The sequence below is a fragment of the Sander lucioperca genome, chromosome 15 (assembly GCF_008315115.2).
Source record: "Sander lucioperca isolate FBNREF2018 chromosome 15, SLUC_FBN_1.2, whole genome shotgun sequence".
NCBI lineage: Eukaryota > Metazoa > Chordata > Actinopteri > Perciformes > Percidae > Sander > Sander lucioperca.
Genome location: NC_050187.1, coordinates 18,807,289 through 18,826,577, shown reverse-complemented (window position 1 = coordinate 18,826,577; position 19,289 = coordinate 18,807,289). Strand labels below are relative to the sequence as shown.

At 42.1% G+C, this 19,289-nt stretch overlaps 1 protein-coding gene across 5 annotated transcripts in view; it reads left to right on the top strand.

Annotated features, from left to right (window-relative positions):
• Window positions 1–19,289, top strand: part of wdfy4 (WDFY family member 4) — a 45,049-nt gene that overhangs the window by 4,378 nt on the left and 21,382 nt on the right. For 3 of the 5 annotated variants that reach the window (XM_035991924.1, XM_035991927.1, XM_035991923.1), the window contains 38 exons: window positions 348–475; window positions 615–743; window positions 897–1,086; window positions 1,703–1,892; window positions 2,580–2,740; window positions 3,963–4,195; window positions 4,287–4,426; window positions 5,267–5,397; window positions 5,627–5,728; window positions 5,824–6,014; window positions 6,934–7,655; window positions 8,274–8,367; window positions 8,469–8,683; window positions 8,847–8,950; window positions 9,113–9,338; window positions 9,565–9,641; window positions 9,727–9,945; window positions 10,626–10,804; window positions 10,892–11,123; window positions 12,227–12,378; window positions 12,456–12,567; window positions 12,659–12,849; window positions 12,960–13,112; window positions 13,256–13,329; window positions 13,674–13,832; window positions 13,960–14,054; window positions 14,162–14,258; window positions 14,379–14,581; window positions 14,838–15,004; window positions 15,646–15,765; window positions 15,855–16,034; window positions 16,118–16,276; window positions 16,796–16,922; window positions 17,033–17,184; window positions 18,260–18,498; window positions 18,614–18,735; window positions 18,842–19,033; window positions 19,135–19,244. In XM_035991924.1, coding sequence (XP_035847817.1) covers window positions 348–475; window positions 615–743; window positions 897–1,086; window positions 1,703–1,892; window positions 2,580–2,740; window positions 3,963–4,195; window positions 4,287–4,426; window positions 5,267–5,397; window positions 5,627–5,728; window positions 5,824–6,014; window positions 6,934–7,655; window positions 8,274–8,367; window positions 8,469–8,683; window positions 8,847–8,950; window positions 9,113–9,338; window positions 9,565–9,641; window positions 9,727–9,945; window positions 10,626–10,804; window positions 10,892–11,123; window positions 12,227–12,378; window positions 12,456–12,567; window positions 12,659–12,849; window positions 12,960–13,112; window positions 13,256–13,329; window positions 13,674–13,832; window positions 13,960–14,054; window positions 14,162–14,258; window positions 14,379–14,581; window positions 14,838–15,004; window positions 15,646–15,765; window positions 15,855–16,034; window positions 16,118–16,276; window positions 16,796–16,922; window positions 17,033–17,184; window positions 18,260–18,498; window positions 18,614–18,735; window positions 18,842–19,033; window positions 19,135–19,244 — 6,467 coding nt within the window. The remainder of the gene's footprint in view (window positions 1–347; window positions 476–614; window positions 744–896; window positions 1,087–1,702; window positions 1,893–2,579; window positions 2,741–3,962; window positions 4,196–4,286; window positions 4,427–5,266; window positions 5,398–5,626; window positions 5,729–5,823; window positions 6,015–6,933; window positions 7,656–8,273; window positions 8,368–8,468; window positions 8,684–8,846; window positions 8,951–9,112; window positions 9,339–9,564; window positions 9,642–9,726; window positions 9,946–10,625; window positions 10,805–10,891; window positions 11,124–12,226; window positions 12,379–12,455; window positions 12,568–12,658; window positions 12,850–12,959; window positions 13,113–13,255; window positions 13,330–13,673; window positions 13,833–13,959; window positions 14,055–14,161; window positions 14,259–14,378; window positions 14,582–14,837; window positions 15,005–15,645; window positions 15,766–15,854; window positions 16,035–16,117; window positions 16,277–16,795; window positions 16,923–17,032; window positions 17,185–18,259; window positions 18,499–18,613; window positions 18,736–18,841; window positions 19,034–19,134; window positions 19,245–19,289) is intronic. The other 2 variants (XM_035991925.1, XM_035991926.1) reach the window with 2 other exon arrangements.

Below are 19,289 nucleotides of genomic sequence, written 5' to 3'. Positions count from 1 at the left end.
GCTGGTCTTTTTAGGTGTCACTGTCATTAAAATAATTTCACAAGAACTCTTACGTAGCACAAAAATAGACACTCACCAAAATAGAAACAATGCAAATTTTCTCTCTGAAAGCAGAAATGAAACTTTATTAGACAACGCTGTTTAGATATGCATTTTGCTTTTTATTTGAACACTGGTACACTTGACTGAAATGTGGATTTTACTGATTTCTGTGGCAAGCGATTGTGAAGTGAAGCAGCTACAGTATAAACAGTCTTGCACCATTGTTGTCTTTGACTTGTTCATCACACATTCTTTATGCTCATTGTTCAGCACATGTTTAGTCATGTTGAGTTTTCTGTTTTCAGAGGGGGCTCGTGGTGAGGTGGTGCAATTCTTCTGGAGGCAGGATACTAAGGAGACAAACTGTGAGGGGAGAGACAATCAAGGATGGCTGCTGTTAAAGTCTCTGCTGCTGCTGACAGCTGACAGCTCAGTGAGTGAAAATAAAGTTTTGAAGTGAGGTTTCCATACTTTTAATTGATGGATCTTGGACAATATGGGTTATTATAAATTAGCATTCAAAATTGTTTTCAAAAGTGTGTGTGTGTGTGTGTGTGTGTGTGTGTGTGTAGGATATATTGTCCTGTATAAACCCAGGGCTCCCTGCTGCTTTGGTGAAATGTCTGTACCTGCTAGTGTGCCTTCCAGCTAAAAAGGAGAACTTGGCCATTGAAGAGACCTTTCAAGAGCAGCTAACGCAGGTCAGTTGAGGCAATAGCTTAATTTTATGGTTTGTTTACTCTCTGTATTTTTCTTCCTCATCATGCAAGCACTTCTTGCCCTCTATGCTGCTTCTTTCCTTTTCCATTGGATTTTGGTCTCACCCTAAAGTTTTTCCCTCTGCTCTTTTCCAGGTTCTCCTTCAGCTCTGTAGGCAGCCAGCCAATGTTGAGAGACTGGTGGAAACTCAGGAACTGCAGTGTCTTATCATTGGCCTCACATCGCTATGGGACCAGACCAGCGCCGCATGGAGACATCAGGCCTCCCGCGTGCTCAAGGCAGTCTCGGCTGTAGCAACAAGCAACACTGTCCCGAGCTTGCAAGGTGAGGTAACTATTGGTAGAAGTAACATTTCTATTTATCTTATGGTCATTTAATAGTTTTGCCTCCTTGTTATAATAGACTCTACTCCATTAGTTCCACTAAACACATTGTATTAAATACATCAGAAAACAGGCTGCACAGAAAGTGGCTAATTAGATTTTATTTGTGCAGACAGATATGTTTATTCCAGTAATAAGTTGATTATACAGAGACACATGACCATGCAGCCCAGCAGAAAGACCTACTGCAAGAAGTTTCACATGATGCCTCCATCCGCACAGATAATTCACTTAAATGTTCCGCTACACATAAGTTTACTTCGATTTGTTTTGGACACCAAGAAGATATCCGCATTTTCCAGCAAAAAGTGTTTTTCTCTTTGCTATAGAATCATTATTCTATAGCAGTTTGTCAAATCTGGGTGAAGACAGGAGTGAAGGAATTTATTGGAACTGTATCGCTGAAAAAGAGGAGTGCACTTGAAGCAGTACTTGTTTGTGGTGATGTGTTTCTTGAATTGGAAATTTGAGTGTGCAGGCACTATTCTTCTGATGTACTTTATATATCGCAGAGTAATTACTTATTCATTAACCAAGACCACTCTTTTCCTCATTAGTCAAGAACTGTGTGCGTATCTGCATCCAGAACCTGCTGCACATCAGTGCTGATGTCTCAGGGCCGCTGCTAGCTGAGGTGGCTGTGGCTGTGTTTAGCTTCATTAGAGACACCTATCCGCTCAATCCAGCCCTCTTCGTGGAGTTTGACACCAACAACGGCTACAGAGCCCTTGAGAACATCCTGAAACGGTGAGATAAAGGGACATGAACAGAAGAATGAAACGAATGAAATGAGACTCAATCAAAGAGTGCACTTAGAGAGGACATACTTGTTAAAAGAAATGAAAAGGCATCAAAAGAATATGTTTGTGTTCTTTTTGGTCTTGGTCAAAAGTAAATGGACATTCTTTGAAATTAAGTGGAATTTCATGGTGTAAATATACAGCCCCTTCAAAGGGTGCAATTCTTCATAATAATATTATGTCTGTTTTTAGAGTTAGGACTGGGTACTGAATTCAACACTTTTTAGGCACCGACCGAATTGCCTCCTTTAGAATCGAGTATTGAAAAATGCCTTGACATTCAGTACCAAATTCCAATACCTAAGGAGGGTGGAGATTGGCTGCACATTGTAGAGACAATCAGGACAAACTCTACATTACACACAGAAACAGGGCTCACTTAGTAGAAGCTGAAAAATAAATAAAAATATTTGTGCTGTAATGTGTAATTTCTTTTTGTTAAAATGGATTTTATGAAATTGGTATCGAATAAAGTATCGTTCAGGAACCGGTATTGAAGTCACAGCATTGGTACCGGTATCGAAATCTTTTGATCGTTACCCAGCCTTACTTAGAGTCAGTACACAGAGATCTTTATTACTCTCTGCTATGCATTTAACTTAACCCCTATGTCTCATCATTATACCATCATCAGCTGTGAGGAAGGTGTTCCTGTGGAACAGTTCCAGCCTGTGGAGGAGTTGCTGGCTCTCATTGCGTCTTTCACCCTGCTGGGAAAAACTGAGCTGAAAGTGGCTCTTTGTGTCACCAACCCCCAACCTCCAGCCTTTAAGTTTGACCCACCACTCACCAAAGGTAGGTCAAGTCTTTTTCACTTTGTAAGTTCTGCATTATTATTATTCACTGGCCACCCCTCCCTAATTATCTTTACTAACAGCTGATTGTATTATGAGGATAAACTCTGAACCATCCCTTCCAAATTCACACTCCAAACCATCTAATAATCATCACATGCATGACTCAGCAAAGATAGGCTTAGGGAGGGGAATGGGCCCCCCAAATGACCACAAAGTTCATCCCTCCTTTGCACTTTTGCCCTCATATAGCCCACCCAAACTGCTCCACTCCCTTTTTCTGATTTCCCACACACCTTGGCTCTCCATTCCCACACTGCTACCCCGCTGCAGTGCACAGCACCCCTCAGTTTAACAGGAAGCTGAGGTGATTATGTCTGGGATGATGAAGTGGAGGCTTTCCCTCTAACTTTGTTAGGATGCTCCACATCACTGGCCTACAGCAACCAGCCATCTATCATAGATGCACACACACCTCCATCCAACACTCGTAAATAGAGTGTCCATAACAAACACAAACACACACACACACACACACACACACACACACACACACACACACTAATTATACACACAGACACACACACTCAGTACCCATCCATCACATCAAGGAGAAGATCTCTTTACAGCAGAGGCACCAGAGGGACTGTTTTGTGCTGATCTTATTTGGATTTGATGCAATTTTTATTAAGTATGAAAATTAATCCGATTACTAACAAGGTATATATTTATTCGCAACAAACACTCCCAAATCTAAGACCTCCTCTAACCATTTTGACAATGCAGCTTACAAACTCTATCAAGGCAGATTATGCTACTTTTCTTTTGTGTTCATGCATGTTGTGCTGTTTGTTTTCAATCTATCTATGTATGTATAACTCGATTGGCTTATTGGATTCAGCATGTGCTCTGCGATAAAGGTTGTTTGTAATATATTTGTTTTCCTTTTTCTATAAAATTGACTGTCTGACCTTGCCAGAGCAAAATCTGATAAATTGAGCCTTAAATTCAAAAGATATTTTTGGCTAATTGACCTTAGGCTGATATTGTTTTGCAGTGCCATATTTCATAGACTAGTACAAGAACATATTGTCTCCCAATTAATAACGTTCGATAAACAAACACGCAGACTATTATTCTATTCATTGACCCATTTTTAACGGCTAAAACCTCCTTAGACAAGTGCACTGACACTTTCTCTCCTAATGTCCCTCTGTCTCCAGGTTTAGCAGTAAAAAACCTGCCTGCCTTCCACCTGCTGCAGGCCTCCCTTTTGCGTTCTCAGGATTCACTGCTATGCTGCCAGCTTCTTCAAACCCAGCAGACAATATGGGAGAGGGACCCAGCCAATTTTTTCCTCTTGGAGTGGACTGTCCAGTCGATGGCCCAGCTGGCTGCCTGTCTGTGGCGTAAACCAGCACCTGTACAAAAACTATTCTTTTCACTGCTAGAGATGGTATGACTTCTAATGTTGGCAGCAAAGTCCTTTGCATACTTTTTTATTTATACACTGTGCACTTGAGGTTTGATTAAATGATTTCCTACAGGTGATATTTAAATTGAACTACATCCCCCATGAGACCTTGCGGGCACTGCTGGGTGTGCTGAAGCAGAGCTGGGCTGGGACACTGGCTGGAGGAGTGGCGGGGATAGAGTTTGGAGTGGTGGCTCTCAAGTGTTTCCACAGGTGAGCAGTGCTACTGTAGTTACTCTGAATTGTTCAGGATACTCCTACTTAAAATATTTTATCCTAAATGTATCTGATGCTAGTCAGAATTTGTTGTTCTCCTTATAATTGCCAACCTTATAAAGATAGTTTGAAGTGCTTTTTTATGCTTTTTGGCTTTTTCCCTTTCCTTTATTGTGTGTTTTATATATATATATATATACACACACACACACACACACACACACACACACACACACACACACACACACACACAAAGTGAAAAAGTCCAAAGTCCACCCCAAAGGGACTTACCATCTCCAACAGAAAACACTGTTCACCAACTGCTCCAAACAGCTCTATTGTAGTCCAGCCTTTACTTCCGTGACAAACGTGCATCACTTTGTAACACACGTTATAATGCTCGCCTAGCTGCTAGCGTGGCAAGCCCTCATACTCTGCTTCTAACTGGGTAGTAGTCCTTACCTAGCTACTGTGCATGTGCGACTCCCAACAAAGATGGAACAGAAGTGAGATGCCTCACTCTGTAGCTAAAACAGAGAGCTCAACACACAGGGTGAAAAGAGGAGCTGCAGCCATGTGCAGTACAACAAAAATATAGTGTTTTTTGAAAATCAAACCATGTAAACCTATTCTGGTACAACCTCTAATTACAATTATGAACCTGAAAATGAGCATAATATGAGCACTTTAAATAAAAAAATAAACAAAGATTTAACCTTCTCCAAATTGTATTGTACAAGCTTGGTTAGTTTTATCATTAAGACAAATGAACACAGAACAGGTAAGACAGGATAAAGTTGCAGATCTTTTCAATGGTCTATCTCCTCTGCTCTGTAGGATGACAGTGCACAGTGGTATGCTAGCTGAGGTGCTGAGTGACTGGGGCCTGCTAGAGCTGCTGCTCAGCGAACTGCGTAGGAGAGCCAAAATCCTCAGAAAGGCTGGAGTTGTCTCTCCCCCTCAAATAAGTATGAACCAACATATTTGTTTCCTCAACGTATGATGTAATTATGATTGTACAACTACTAAGAGCAGACAGAGAGTGATTGTTTAACATAATGACACATCATTACAGTGAATTTGGGATTGAGTGAACACACCCAGTCATAATTCAGTACTTTTACTTTCAAAGTGAGTGATTTTAAAACTGAATTGATGTGGACAAAAAAATGCATCTAAAGTTCATGTGCTCTTTAGACCCCCAGCAGCTGCCACATGTGGAGGAAAGTGAGAGAGTGCTCACTACCTGTATGCTTCAAGTTGTGTCAACCCTTACTTTGCGTTCGATCAAAAACACAGGTATATACATTCACTTCTTTTCATGTCCAATTTTTGGGACTTGAAACTGCTGTTGTATATTTTTTGTGTGTAATTGTTTTGCATGTATATTCCAGTTTCAGTGCGAGACCTTGGTATGGTTCCCTACCTAAAGATCTTCTTGGATGAGGATCAGTATCGAAGTCCTACTCTGAGCATTTTGGAGCAGCTAGCTGAAATTAACCCAGAGGAGTTTATGAGTACGGCTATAGGAGCCCTCTGCTCCTCTACACAGCAGGAACTTAGTTTGAAGCGGGACCTTTTGCAGGTACTTATATTTTAGATGCACCCCACAGTCGGACAGCACACACACATCCAAAAACACTCAAGATATGCAGTGATCTCAGCTGAACTGTAAATATAGTCTCCACTCTACATCAAATCAAACACATTGAAATGCACTCAAAACATAATAAGCTAGTGAATTTATTTTCTTAGCATGTGGGACCCTCATTACATTATAGACAAATGCAGATTGATTTGCTAAAACAGGTTTAGCTGTTAACTCTGGACCGATTTGATTAGGCCAGCAGCCTTGTGCTGTGGCACTCTGAAGATTACCACCTCTATCAGATCAGTGAATGGGACAGAGATCTGATTAAGCCTAACTAAGTTACACACCCACTGTATGTGTCCGCTTTTATAGATGGCAGTGAGAAGAGCTCTTACTTGCAGATTGTGTGTGTGTGTGTGTGTGTGTGTGTGTGTGTGTGTGTGTTTGTGAATACATGCTTGTTTTGGTGTGTGCGTGTTCTTTGTACTAACATGGTTAAAGCAGGTGGCAATCAGATTGGGTACGACCTGGGTTGGCAAGTGTTAAGAGCCATTGTGATTACTCCAGTTTCAGTTAATCACATTTCCCTCTGCGTTCTGCCTTACAGATTACCTACCTGATGGATTAGGTCTCTAAATTGAATAAAGCTAATGTGATTTTGTTCACCTCCAAAAACTAGTTACCAGAAATGATTTATGATATATCTATGCATTTCATCTATTTTTCATGATATTGTTTTAATTGACCCGGAAGATGCTATTGAAAGCTGAGACTTTGAGCTAAGCGTAGTGTCTATCAAAATACAAGTATAGAATCTGCTTTGTCACGTGTGTGGTTAGGCTTATGTGTTTTTGGTGGTTCCACATGCTCACTGTCCAAATGGTCTGTCTGACCTCTCACTTCTGTATTTCAGTCTGTGCTAAAGGTGATGGAGAGCCCCAACAGCTGGGACGCCTTCAGGAGAGCAGGAGGCTTCACCGGACTGCTTTCTCTGGTGATCGACATGGAAGGAGCTCTGTCTGACCCTCCTCAGGGAGAAGTGTGGAAGTCCCTTGGGCACCAACTGCTGCTGGACCTCCTCCTCCTCACTCTACACATTCTAGCCTTGGCTGTGCATCTTCACACAGTAAATGCACACCATTTTGAGACTGGTGGCTTTTATGAAAGGCTGGCAGACGCTCTACTCCAGCTGGGCTGTTTTTACACAGAAGGCCCTGAGAAAGTGAAGTTTGATGGAGAGGAGGGCTCCTGTCTCAAGGCTGTAGAGGACGACCAGTCTCCTGTAAAGAGCTTCCACCAGTTTGTTGAGTTAGCAGAGGCCCCTGAAGCTCCCTCCACCACACCGCAGCCTAATCTGCCTGTCACTCTGCGGACATGTATAAGGCTGCTCTCCTATCTCGACCAGTTCGCCACAGGGACCTACTCTTCTCTGGAGATAAACTTGGGACTAGAGCCAGAGGATGGGTGTGACGGAGATAAAGAGAAACTAAATGGACCAGCAGGGCATGAAACAGTGCATTCAGGGTCCCCTCCTGTCCAAATGATATCAGGCCTGCAGTCCGTGGAGAACACACAGGGAAGGTCCAGAAACACAGCACCCAGTATTTCCACAGTCTGCACAGAGTCTCAGTACAGGTAGATATTTCTAACCATTTGGAGGTCATGGAAACCATATTCCTATAAGATGAATTCGAATTTCCTCTACATCAGGGGTCTTAGCTGAAAGAGAGATGGAGCAGGAACCCACCACATGTTGTATTAAATTGAGTTGCATATTAAACTGGGCCTACAATATCGTGTAGGGCGGCCTAAAGTCTTTACACATACCATCTGATGGTACATACAATACTAAGCTATTAAAATAATAATTATTGGCATTCTTTCATAGACATGTTTTAATGTTAAACATACATGTAGCACAGTGAATCCTTAAGCTTAACTGTATCTGGCTACCTTAGTGGCTACCTTACCTACAGGCCAATAAGCGTGTCATCAATATTGTGTACGTTTTTGCTAATAATATGTTGGACTCATGTTTGTGTATATTTTCAGACATATTACGTTTGAAACTTTTTTTTAAATGATTGAACAATAACTTGGGGCCCCCCTGCAGTAACTCTGAGGACCCCCTAAGGGTCCCGGACCCCTTGTTGAAGATCTCTGCTCTGCATTCATATCTAAATTGTAGTGAATGAATGTAATCAAAGTATCAACCCATACTTTTTTGTTTTGTGTTTTTTGCTTGGCTTTTAGTAGGTTCACCTGCAATCATGTTATTCTTCATCCAGGAGCAATCCGGGTTATTATGACTCTTCTTTCATCTGTATTTACTCCTGAACACCCACAGGTACCTTTTCTAGACTGAACATATTGCAGTCTCTTAAGTTGCACATTATTAAATACAGGATATGGCCCCATTATGAGACACATTTCTTTCCCTTTTTCTAGCTCTCTATGGAGGTCCAGTTGTCACTGGCGCACCACATCCAGGCCATGGTTAAATTTGAGCGAAACCGCCAGATAGTGTGCGAGGGGGGGCTGGTCTCCACACTCCTGGCTCACTGTCAGAGCATGTTGCTGGCTCCAAACCACCTGTTACATCTACCGGTTACTCGCATCTTGGAGAAGCTCTCCTCCCAGGCCATCACACAATCAGACTTGAGGTAGAACATACTCCGTCTCCGAGGTTCAGACACATGCATTTCTTAATTGCACTGGAGATGAAGAGGCTTTTGGATTTTTTTGCTTTTTAAATTTATTTTTAAAATATTTTTCCTACAATATTCTGAATCTGACATCTGATCGAGTTTACTTTTTCCTCCTCAGAAAGTTCCTGTGTTTAGGGGACCCACTCATGTGCTTGGCAGACAAAACGGCCATGCAGTCGCAACTAGAATGTCACCCACAAGTCAAAGCTCCTGTTTCAAGTGGTACAGACTAGTTTTATTCTAATGACTTAATCATTCTGTTATTTTGTGCCTGCTCTTTTCTCATGCATGTTAAATTCAGTCCACTTAAGGGATAATTTGGCCTTTCAAACACAGACATCAATCAGGTCACACATTGGATTTTGGTTGTGTTGTCTAAACTAGGTCACAGTACAGAGGAAGATGCCCCATCGGGATCCTCAGGAAAGGCACTGAAGCGGACCTTCAGCTTGTTACAGTCTACAACTCGCAGTGAATCCTCTGGTTCGGCAATCCCTGTCCACCAGATCATCAGTCTGGTGACCATGACATCACCGCGCACCTTCAGGCCACACCGAGTCTCCTCCTCACCTGCCTTTGTAGAGTTTGACATGAGCGAGAGTGGATATGGGTGAGTCCTTGTTTTACTGGGTGTCTGTGCAGTCCTGCAGTATCAAAGAGACTAAACTACAGTAGATGACTAAATAGGACTTAAAATAATCAGAATGTATGTGCTGCAAAAATGACCTCAGTGAGGGGTGGCTTGTGAGGAAATCTCTCTGTAATGTAAAAAAAAAAAACATGCAAGAACATCAATTATTTACAAATTTCTCGCCATGTGACGGTATGCTTTGCAGCTGCCTTTTCCTGCCCTCTCTGGCGACAGTGAAAGGAGTGACTGCTGATTCAATCCCAACAGGTGGAATTGGAGGAGGCAAGTGATGAGTCTAAATGCGTCATACTCACACATTTGTGAATAAATCAGAATAAAATGGCTAATAATCTCTCTCATATTTTAGACTGCCGGGGTTTTCCTCCTATAGCTGGTCTCTCATTTTCCTGCTGGTTCCAGATCAACCGGTTTAGTTCAGCCTGTGATTCCCACCCAATCCGTTTACTGTCAGTGGTTCGCCACATGTCGCGGACTGAACAACAGTACATCTGTCTGTCAATCTCCTTCTCAGCCTATGACGGCTGCCTGGTCATCTCCACAGAGGAGGAAGCATTTACATACCTGGGTAAGAGCAATAAAAAGTTTGGTCAGTATTTGCCCTTAAACTACACATAACATTTATTGATTGACAAAATGAATTAAAGAAAGTAGGAAAATTTCTTTAGCATTCTAGTTCTCTTGCTAGCTTTCACAACTGTCCTCTATTCCTTATTAATTCTGTTTAAAGTTATAGTGCGTAGTTTCTGTTGCCCATGAGGAATTTTAAGTAATGACAACAACGGACTGACGCAATCCTATGGTGATCGCCCACACCCCTCCTCTACGCAGTTGCTATAGCATTTATCCCGTCAAATCAAGGAGGACACAGATGATTAAAAAAAAACATGATGGACTCTTTAGAAGAGGTAATTATTCTGTAATTTGTATGTCCTCTTCATCTACAAAGCTGAACATTGCTGTTGCCCTTTCTCAGCGGTGACGTAAAACGCATCACTCAAGCTGCTGTGCACGAATGTCGCCGGACTACACCATTACCATAGCCATACTGAGAAATACAGAGAGAGTTTTGTGGAGCTGATAACTCAATTAGCTTTATATCATTTGGCAATGGCTTGAATGTAACGGACGTTCAGTAATATAAAATAGTAGCGCACTATAGCTTTAAAATGGGACTGCACAATAGTTGCATCATGAGTTTTTACTGCAGAGATTGACCGAATGTCTTTCTCCATCTTTGTTCAACAGATATGATGGAGCCAGAAGTTTGCACTCCCACTTCTTTGCCTACATCACTGAGGTTCCGCTGCTCCAGCATGCTGGTCCCAGGTCAGTGGCACCACCTGGTTGTGGTCATGGCCAAAGACGTGAAGAAGAGCTGTCTGACTTCAGCCTACTTCAACGGCAAGGCAGTGGGGACAGGAAAGGTATGACAAGAGGAGAGAAACTGAGGAGCTGATGACTGAACTGGCATTTATATATTCATGTATCATAGCCTCTGTATTTTCCGTCAGATGAGGTATATTCAGCCATTCCCTGGTCAGTGTGTCTCCATGGACCCCACAGCTGTGATTGATGTGTATGGACTGATAGGAACACCAGCTCTGTGGAAGGCGCATGCTGCTCTAGTATGGCGAGTGGGTCCGTCTTACCTGTTTGAAGAAGCTTTGAGCTCTGAGGCTGTGGGTGTCATGTACACACAAGGCACCGCCTACCAGGGCAACTTCCTTGCTCTGCGCAACACAGGTGAGTCTCAAGATCTTGTGCAAGAATTTCACAGGATTTCCACAGTATGTCTTTTGTTTACTTACAGTAAGTCATCCTGAATAAGAGCATATTATACATGCTGAATCTGTAAATATATCTTTGTGGTCTGAGTCAAATATGATCCTAGAATAATATAAGGTTGTTTCTAGAGGCATTAGGAATGTAATTTTGATCAGTCTATGTTCATCTATTTTGTGGTATGTATGTCTTTCCACCATACCATGGAATGGAGTAAATCATGTTGTCATGGTGCTCATTGCATGCATGCATGATTTTCTCTGCAGAACAGATGATTTGCTTTGCTATAGGGGACCTTGTATACTGATGCAGAACAACTTGAAATGGTGACGTTATTTAATCTATTGATTCGTGTACAGGGACACGATTTTGTCGTTTATTTCGTGGTGGTGAGGACGAATTTGAAAGTAATGTATTTCAATGGGAAACATCTTTCGTGATAACAGCATGATTACAGTAGCGAGTAGTATTGAAAAGCCAAAAATCCGCGTAAGGAGGTTGGTTGGGGTGGTGGATGGGTCAAACAACACAGGACTTTCACCCCAGAGACCAGGGATCGCGTCCCGCGTGTGGCAGTCCATCCCGTTGTTGTCGCCGGCGTGTGGCGTTTCATTTCCACGTTGTTGCGTCCCCCAGAGACCGCGTATCGTGACCCGGCGGCCGCTGTTGTCATGTCTACCGCGCGTGGTGTTTAATTTTCCTGTTGTTGCGTCCCCCAGAGCAGGCTGCAGCTCATGGCAGTTTGTGAAATGGTCACGTTCCCATTTCGTGGTGACCACCACGAAATAAACAAGAAAATCGTGCCCCTTACACGAATCAATAGATCAGAATAATGTGACCATTTCACGAACTGCCGTGAGACAGGGTGGTAATGTGTTATATGAGGGCATTGTTGACATAGAAATATTTTGTAATTAATACACTGATTACATGTAATTGAATGCAATTGCACAACTAGTTTTCTTATTAGATAGTGATGATTATGGTTACACATGACATTTGACTTTTGTAGGGCGGTTCTACTTTACTTACTTGTGTTGTCCCACCTCTCTCTTTGTGTCCAGGCCATGATCTAGATGCTGAGTCTCTCCCTCTCAGGCTGGTCCCTGAGGAGAGGATCTCATTTGGCATCAACCCAGCAATTTCTACATTAACCACTGTCCTGCAGATCAGAGAGGATTACAATGAGGTGGACTGCAGACTGATTGCTAAAGAGGTAAGATGAGTCCATGTTAAACCTATGTGTTTGTTGTTTTGATACAGAGTTGCAATCATTGTGTGCAATTATTGCAGATGGGGATAACATCTCGTGATCACTCAACCCCTGTGTTCCTAGCTCAAAACATCAGCCAGCACCTAAGCGGTACAGCTCGCACCATAGGAGCAGCCCTGGTTGGACATTTTGGTAAATAAAGTATTATTTGAAAGGGGTTTTTTTGCGCTTTAGTTGATTCTTGCAGGCACGTTTGGTAAGCTCATGGTCCATTTCATTCTAGGTGTGCGTACATTCACCCCCAGCAGTGCATCCAATGGTTTCCTGTACATTGGTGGGCCTGCAGTTGTTCTCAGTCTAGTTGCAATGGCGCCTGATGATAGCTCCCTGTATGCAGCTGTCAAAGTTCTTCTTTCTGTTCTGGAGACCAGCTCTGCCATGCAGGAGGAAATGAACCGCATCAACGGATACAAGGTCGGTCGGACCTGGCAAAATCACTGCTTCACGTTACGTAGAAACAGACATCAGAATCTGCTACCTTACTGTAATGATCTGTCCTTATGTATAATTTGTTCTCCTTGTAGCTGCTAGCTTTCCTGCTGAAGATGAAGTGCAGTCTGGTCAGCTACAGAACCTTTCAGTTGGTTCTGTGTCTTTCAAACTCAGTGGAGCTGAGCTCTGGGTCTGGTTGCCTACAGAACACACTTGCTTTCCAGGCCCTGCTGTGTGACCTGGAAGTAAGCATCCACATTTTAGCACAAAAGTTCAGCGGTTGTAGGGATTGGATAATTTTTTATGTCAACCCAGTATTTATTTGGAAAGTTTGTAAACGTAAAATCGTTTATTTTGTGTTGCTGTCTCATTATACCATGTTTTTTAGGTGTGGCAGAATACATCAGATAATTTGGACCTTTCAATCCTAAACCACTTTGCTGAAATGCTGAAGTCCTCAAGGTAAATTCCACAGCTATCGGCATGTGACCAGAGAAAACTGTAGCTTTAATCTAATTCATTATCAAGTCACATGGCCAACTAGTTAGATTACACAATAAAGAGGGTCCTGTTCAGGATTGAAAACACTTTCTTTGTCAACATCTGCAGCAGCCTTGGGCATCAATATCATGTAAATGTACAACTGAAATAGTCAAGGGAATGTTCAACAGAGTCAGTCACAGAGGCTGGAGAGAAGTGAATGACTGAAAGTGTGCATGGATTGCTGAATTAGATTTCTGGTCAGTGGGAACAGATTGGGATTGATATTAATGCTTTCTCTGTTTCTCTTTCTGTATTCTCGGCAGTGACGGCAGAAATGCAGTGGTCATGCACAGTATGGGCCTGCTACCAAAGCTGCTATTCGAGCTTTCCAATCCTGCTGTGACCGTTCAGAAGGTTAAGATAATTTCTTGTGTCATCACATCCCTCCTAAAAGCTCACTTCACCCCTCTGGACATAAGCAGGTACTGTCTGGGAATACATCAGCCACAACAAAGTGTTCCTGTCATATAGTTTTTGAATAAAGTTATCAGGCCAATAAAGTTTTCAGGAATAGCTCTGTATTTAAAACATGTCCTTTTATTCGGTCAGACTTGGGCTCTTCCTGGTCTACACACTCCCTCGTCTTAGTAACATGAATGAAGGCAATGAGCTATCTGACAGTGATCTTTCACAGGATACGCCAGGTACACCATATAACACCCAACCACATCTTATGCAGTCGATTACATGTCTCGTGGATGACACAAGTTGTTGCCAGTACTGACCCAGAGTTGTCCTATCTGTGCTGTAGCTCAGAGTTCTGATCCAGCCAACCTCATCTGGATCCGCAACCAGCTGTTACTCTCTCTTTGTGAAATCCTCAACTCATACAGCATTCTAATCAAAGAGTGAGTGGCATCTGTTACTACTTAGCTAAACCACAACATATTTCCTAGTATTTCATGTGCCATAATATCATAGCAGAAACATTAACTGAATTAGTCTGTAATGTTCTTCTTCCCCACTAGTCAGTTGAAGGCCTTATTAGATGCCCTGGGCAGTGATTGGTTCCTGGTCTTCCTTCAGCCCCACCTTCACCCTTCCACCTTGAAACTGGGTCTTGTCCTGCTCACACACTTTCTGTCGAGTCCCAGCCAGCAGAGCAGCTTCAGAGAGGGTGTACTTCCAGCTACACTCATAGAGTGCATGGAGGAACCCTTTGCTGTCTTGGGTACATAGAGTTGAATACCTTCTCACAGGGAAGCAGGAAAATAATTCAATGTTGTCATTTTGGCCCCTTTACTGGAATCATATTGTGATGACATATACAAAGTGATGTTAAATTGTATTTACATATTGACAAAAAGAGGTACTTTTAAGAAATATTTGGGGTTTTTGTTTGACATTTCCATGCTGTTCAGTGTAATGAACAACAGTTAACATGATAACATGATGATTCTATCATTGATTTCTTGCCTTGTCACCAGACAACCTTCGAGCCCATTCTTGGTCTTATGAGAGCCTCAGCACCACGTGTCCAGGCTTTGATGTTCTACAGGGGCTGCTGATCAGACACTCTCACCTACCTCAGGTGGTTGAAGCCCTGGCTGCTCTGCTGGTGGAAAGGAAGGCCAGTCACACTGCAGAGGTAACAGTGGGTAATTTTTCATCTGGTAAATCATCTTTCTTCTTTTTTTTTTTTTTAATTCTTCTTTTTTTTAAGCACAACACACATTAATCAACATTACTGTAAATTTGCCAGTGTTAGCCAGCTGGCTAATTTCCAGCCGTAGCCCTTTTGGCAAATGTTTTGAGACCAGAGCAACAGGAAACAGCAAGACATTACTGTAGGACAGGTTAACATTTACAGAAAGAAGACAACAAGATGCCATAAAGACAGTAAGCATAAGCATTCTCAAGACAGTGCAGAGCAACAGGAAGCAGCAAAACATTAGTACTGTAATACATCAACAATATTCACATTAAGTACATGCAAACAACACGAAGCAACAAAGCAAAGCTTTGACGCATGCAAACATGCAACACAGCAATAAGCAATGAGACAAATAAAGTACAACAATCATGATGGAGATCTTATAGATAAACATTTTAAAAAGATGCAGTAAAAGTTAGTAAATGGTGAAATAGTTAAAGTACAAGTGAATATTTCATACATACCCAGGCCATGCAACGCTGACTAAATCTGATAACGGGCAAGACATGGGACAAGTTAGCCAGTTATATCTATAGCTTCATCTTAATTCCTGTGATAATGCTCTTATGTGTCATCTACAGATGCATTTGGATGATATCCTACAGTCATTGATTGACAGCCAAGCAGACAATCCTGCTCAGCAGCTCTGTGTTGAAGCTGCGACAATACTGCTAGAATTAGTCAAAGTCATTATCACTCAGGTAAGAATGTAATAACCTTACACCTTCAGTATTTTTCACCACAAATTGATATTGTGTAATACCAATTGTTTATCTTTATGTTTTAACAGCCTGTTCCTCCAACAAAGCACATGTCAGGCACTGATGCGTCATGGGAGCTGCAGCTCCCAGCAAGGGTGATGCAGTTCTTTTGTCTACTCCATAACCTCCGGCCCAGAGACCCACTGTGGGCATCACCAGAGTTTCTCTATGCACTCGCTGGAGTTGTGTACCCTGTGGACGTTTCAGAGGTTTGTGTGTTACTCTGGATTAATGAAATCCTAACAGTTCTCATATCTCTTGTCTTATGCACTGGTTTGTTCACTTCTTTCAGGGTGGGGTTGAGCCTTGCTTAATGAGTGAAGGTGAAGACAAATTCAAGAGTCATCCAAACAGGAAGCCGGTGTGCGACTTCATCCGTATTCTGCTGATGGACTTTCTTCTTAATGTGTCTGTCAGCACCAACACACATCCTCTCGTTCTGCTGCTGGAGGTGAATGCGTGCACACATACACACACACACACACACACACACACACACACACACACACACACACACACACACACACATGCAGGTATTTAAACAATTATTTACTGTTATATTATGTTAGCTCAGAGATTACACTCAAATATTAACATACATGCAACACATATGCATTATTGCTACCACTGAAAAAAGGCTCTTCAAATACTGCAAAACTCTAATCTCTCCAGAAGGTGCCACTCTTTGCTTAGCTACTAAATAAGCCAGAGCCAAGGTACTATAATATGATTCACCACAAGGAGAGAGCGAACACCACTAGGTCTGCAGAACTACAGATTTCTGTAGAGGTGTTTTCAGCTAGACAAGCTTAATTTACATGCACACACTCATCCCCACCGACACCTACACTTTAGACAACATGTCAATCAAGCATAATAGAAGAGCTGTCGCATATTAAAGTGTCCATCTATTTTTTATTTTATCTGTTTCAATCAAGTTTTTAACTAATAAAATGCTTAAATGTCACAGTTTACCCCTGATGGTTCATCGTTGGAGCAGAGGCAGAGTTTCCAGACTGAGTTTCTGGAGTTGATCATGGACATCATCCACATGCTCAGCCATGAGGAAGAAAACAACACTCATCTCAACTCACAAGGTAGAATTACAGTGCATGCTTCCCTCATAGCTCCAACTGGCCTGACCATGCCCATGCAACAACAACAAAATCTCTCGTCTGAATGTGCTGCTTTTTATTTTATCTCTCAGACTGCAAGAGTCAGACTCCTGAAGGACAGATGGGCACGTTGATGGAGAATGTGGTGCTCTTCAGTAAGACTCTGCAGCAGAAACTTTACAGTGGAACATTCATGGGAGACTCTGGGAGTTTGATCAACTTCCTTGCGGATCAGATTGTGGTGGTGAGACCAACACATACACTAGTTTACACGTTAGGGTTGGGTACGGTTCACATATTAACTCTGATGTTCTACAAGGGCTGCTGACCAGTAGCGGTATCTGAAATTCAGTGGCTGATGCCCAACAGTACCTTTTTTTGGTACTTTACTCACTGTGAAATAACAAACATTTATTTTAGTGAATAAAAATAAGTCCAAACCTCTCAATTTCAACATTTTATTTATTTTGAAATTTTACACACTAGACAAAATAATCTCCCTCTCCCCTCCCAAACCTGTCCCTACAACCTATTAAATAAAATAAGTATTAATTTCTTACACTGCACTGTAACTTTTATTCTTTTATTTGTATATTGTTCTATTTTAACCTGTTTTTATTTTCTATCATGAAATTGTTCATCTATTGTTTTTAATTGCCTTGCCCTACAACCTCCACCCTGTTAGTCTGTCACCAGGGCATAGAAAATGCTGTTGTGCCTCTCAGAGGAAGTGTAACTGCACCGCGACCGCTTTCGGCTTGTCATTATATTATATTGCAGCAAACGCTCTCTGCGTGGAGTTTTAAAAAGTGTAACCACACTTGTGACCGCGTTATCAGCATTACCATGACTCACTGTGACTTGAACAAGCTGCAGAGGCGACGTAGTCTCGCACCATCTGCACGCAGCTCTGCGTGCATGTGTGTCTCTTTTTGTCAAACATGCAGAGAAGAGGACAGAGAAGCTCACACTTACACGCTCTCAGGTACGGAATTTGGCACCGATTGATTTAACACGAAAAAGTAATTTGGTCAGTACCCTAGAAAGTACAGAGTTCAGTACCCAACCTTAATACACGCATCTCCATATAGATACTTAATATGGAAAAAAATGTTTTTACCATAAATCTGACATTTTAAATTCATAAACATGCTAACTAATGTCAACCTGTGCATGAAAGTAATCTGATAATTGTCAATGTGAAGACAGTTCCTTTTAACCAATGGGAGCACTGGAATGTGAAAATCTGCCCATAGGCCACTTATATTAATTCCAGTTTAATACTGTCTGATAACCGATACACTGCCGTATACTTCTAGGCTCTGGAGAAAGGCCAAACTCAGAAAGAGAAGACCGTGTCAGCCCTCTACTCATGCACCAATAAAGTCCTGCTTTGTCTCTTGTCTCAACCACGGCATTCCCAAGAAGAAAAGGACGGGGTCATCAAGGCTTTACAGACCTTAATGGAGCGCTGGGATGTTGTCATGGCAACTTACAATGCAAATGTGAACTTCATTACATGCCTTCTTCATTGTCTGTTACTGATACGATCGGGCAGGTAAAACAAAAAACATACATTGAGATACACGGAAACATGTTGAAACCAGGATTCACTGGTAATTTAAACAATCACACTTTTTTTTTTATTTTTTTTTTTTTTTTTTTTTTTTTAGCTACCCCGAAGGTTTTGGATGTGTGGCACAAAAAGTGCTGAACAGAAAAGCTTCGTACCAACTGGATGCTACCAGAGCCAGACATTCTGCATGTCTCAGCAACGGAGCAGACATTGCCACAGGTATGAAGGCCAGTATGTGAGGGTTTATTTAAGCCTGACATTTTTGTAGATTCAATGGAGATTTACTGGGCCACTTGAGAGGTGTGTGTGTGTGTGTGTGTTCCAGATGACAGGGAACTAGTGTCCTTAGCGGAGGCCTGCTGGTCAAAGGTCATGGCGGAGAGGCAGCACACACTTGAAGAAATCTCTAAGATGGAGATTTCAGCAAGCCACACAGCGGAGACGGGGCCTGTCAGCATGACTGACATCAGCCCTCTGTGGGAGGAGATGGCACACAAAGCCTGGCGGCTACACACAGGTTAGCTCTCACTATGCTACTGAAGAGGGAAATGATTCCTGAATGTTAGCTTTGTTCTTGATTTTTTTTTTTTTTTTTATTTATTTTGTTTGCCTTCTCAGAGTCTCAGAAGCAGAAGGTGGCCAGCAGCTCTCAGAAGACATTTGATATGATCAGCAGCGCTGTTCGCTCAGCTTTGGGCAGACAAGGCAAAGAGTCAGTAACAGTAGAGGTAAATACACACACACTCACTTTCCCCCAAAGTTTGGTTCTTTGG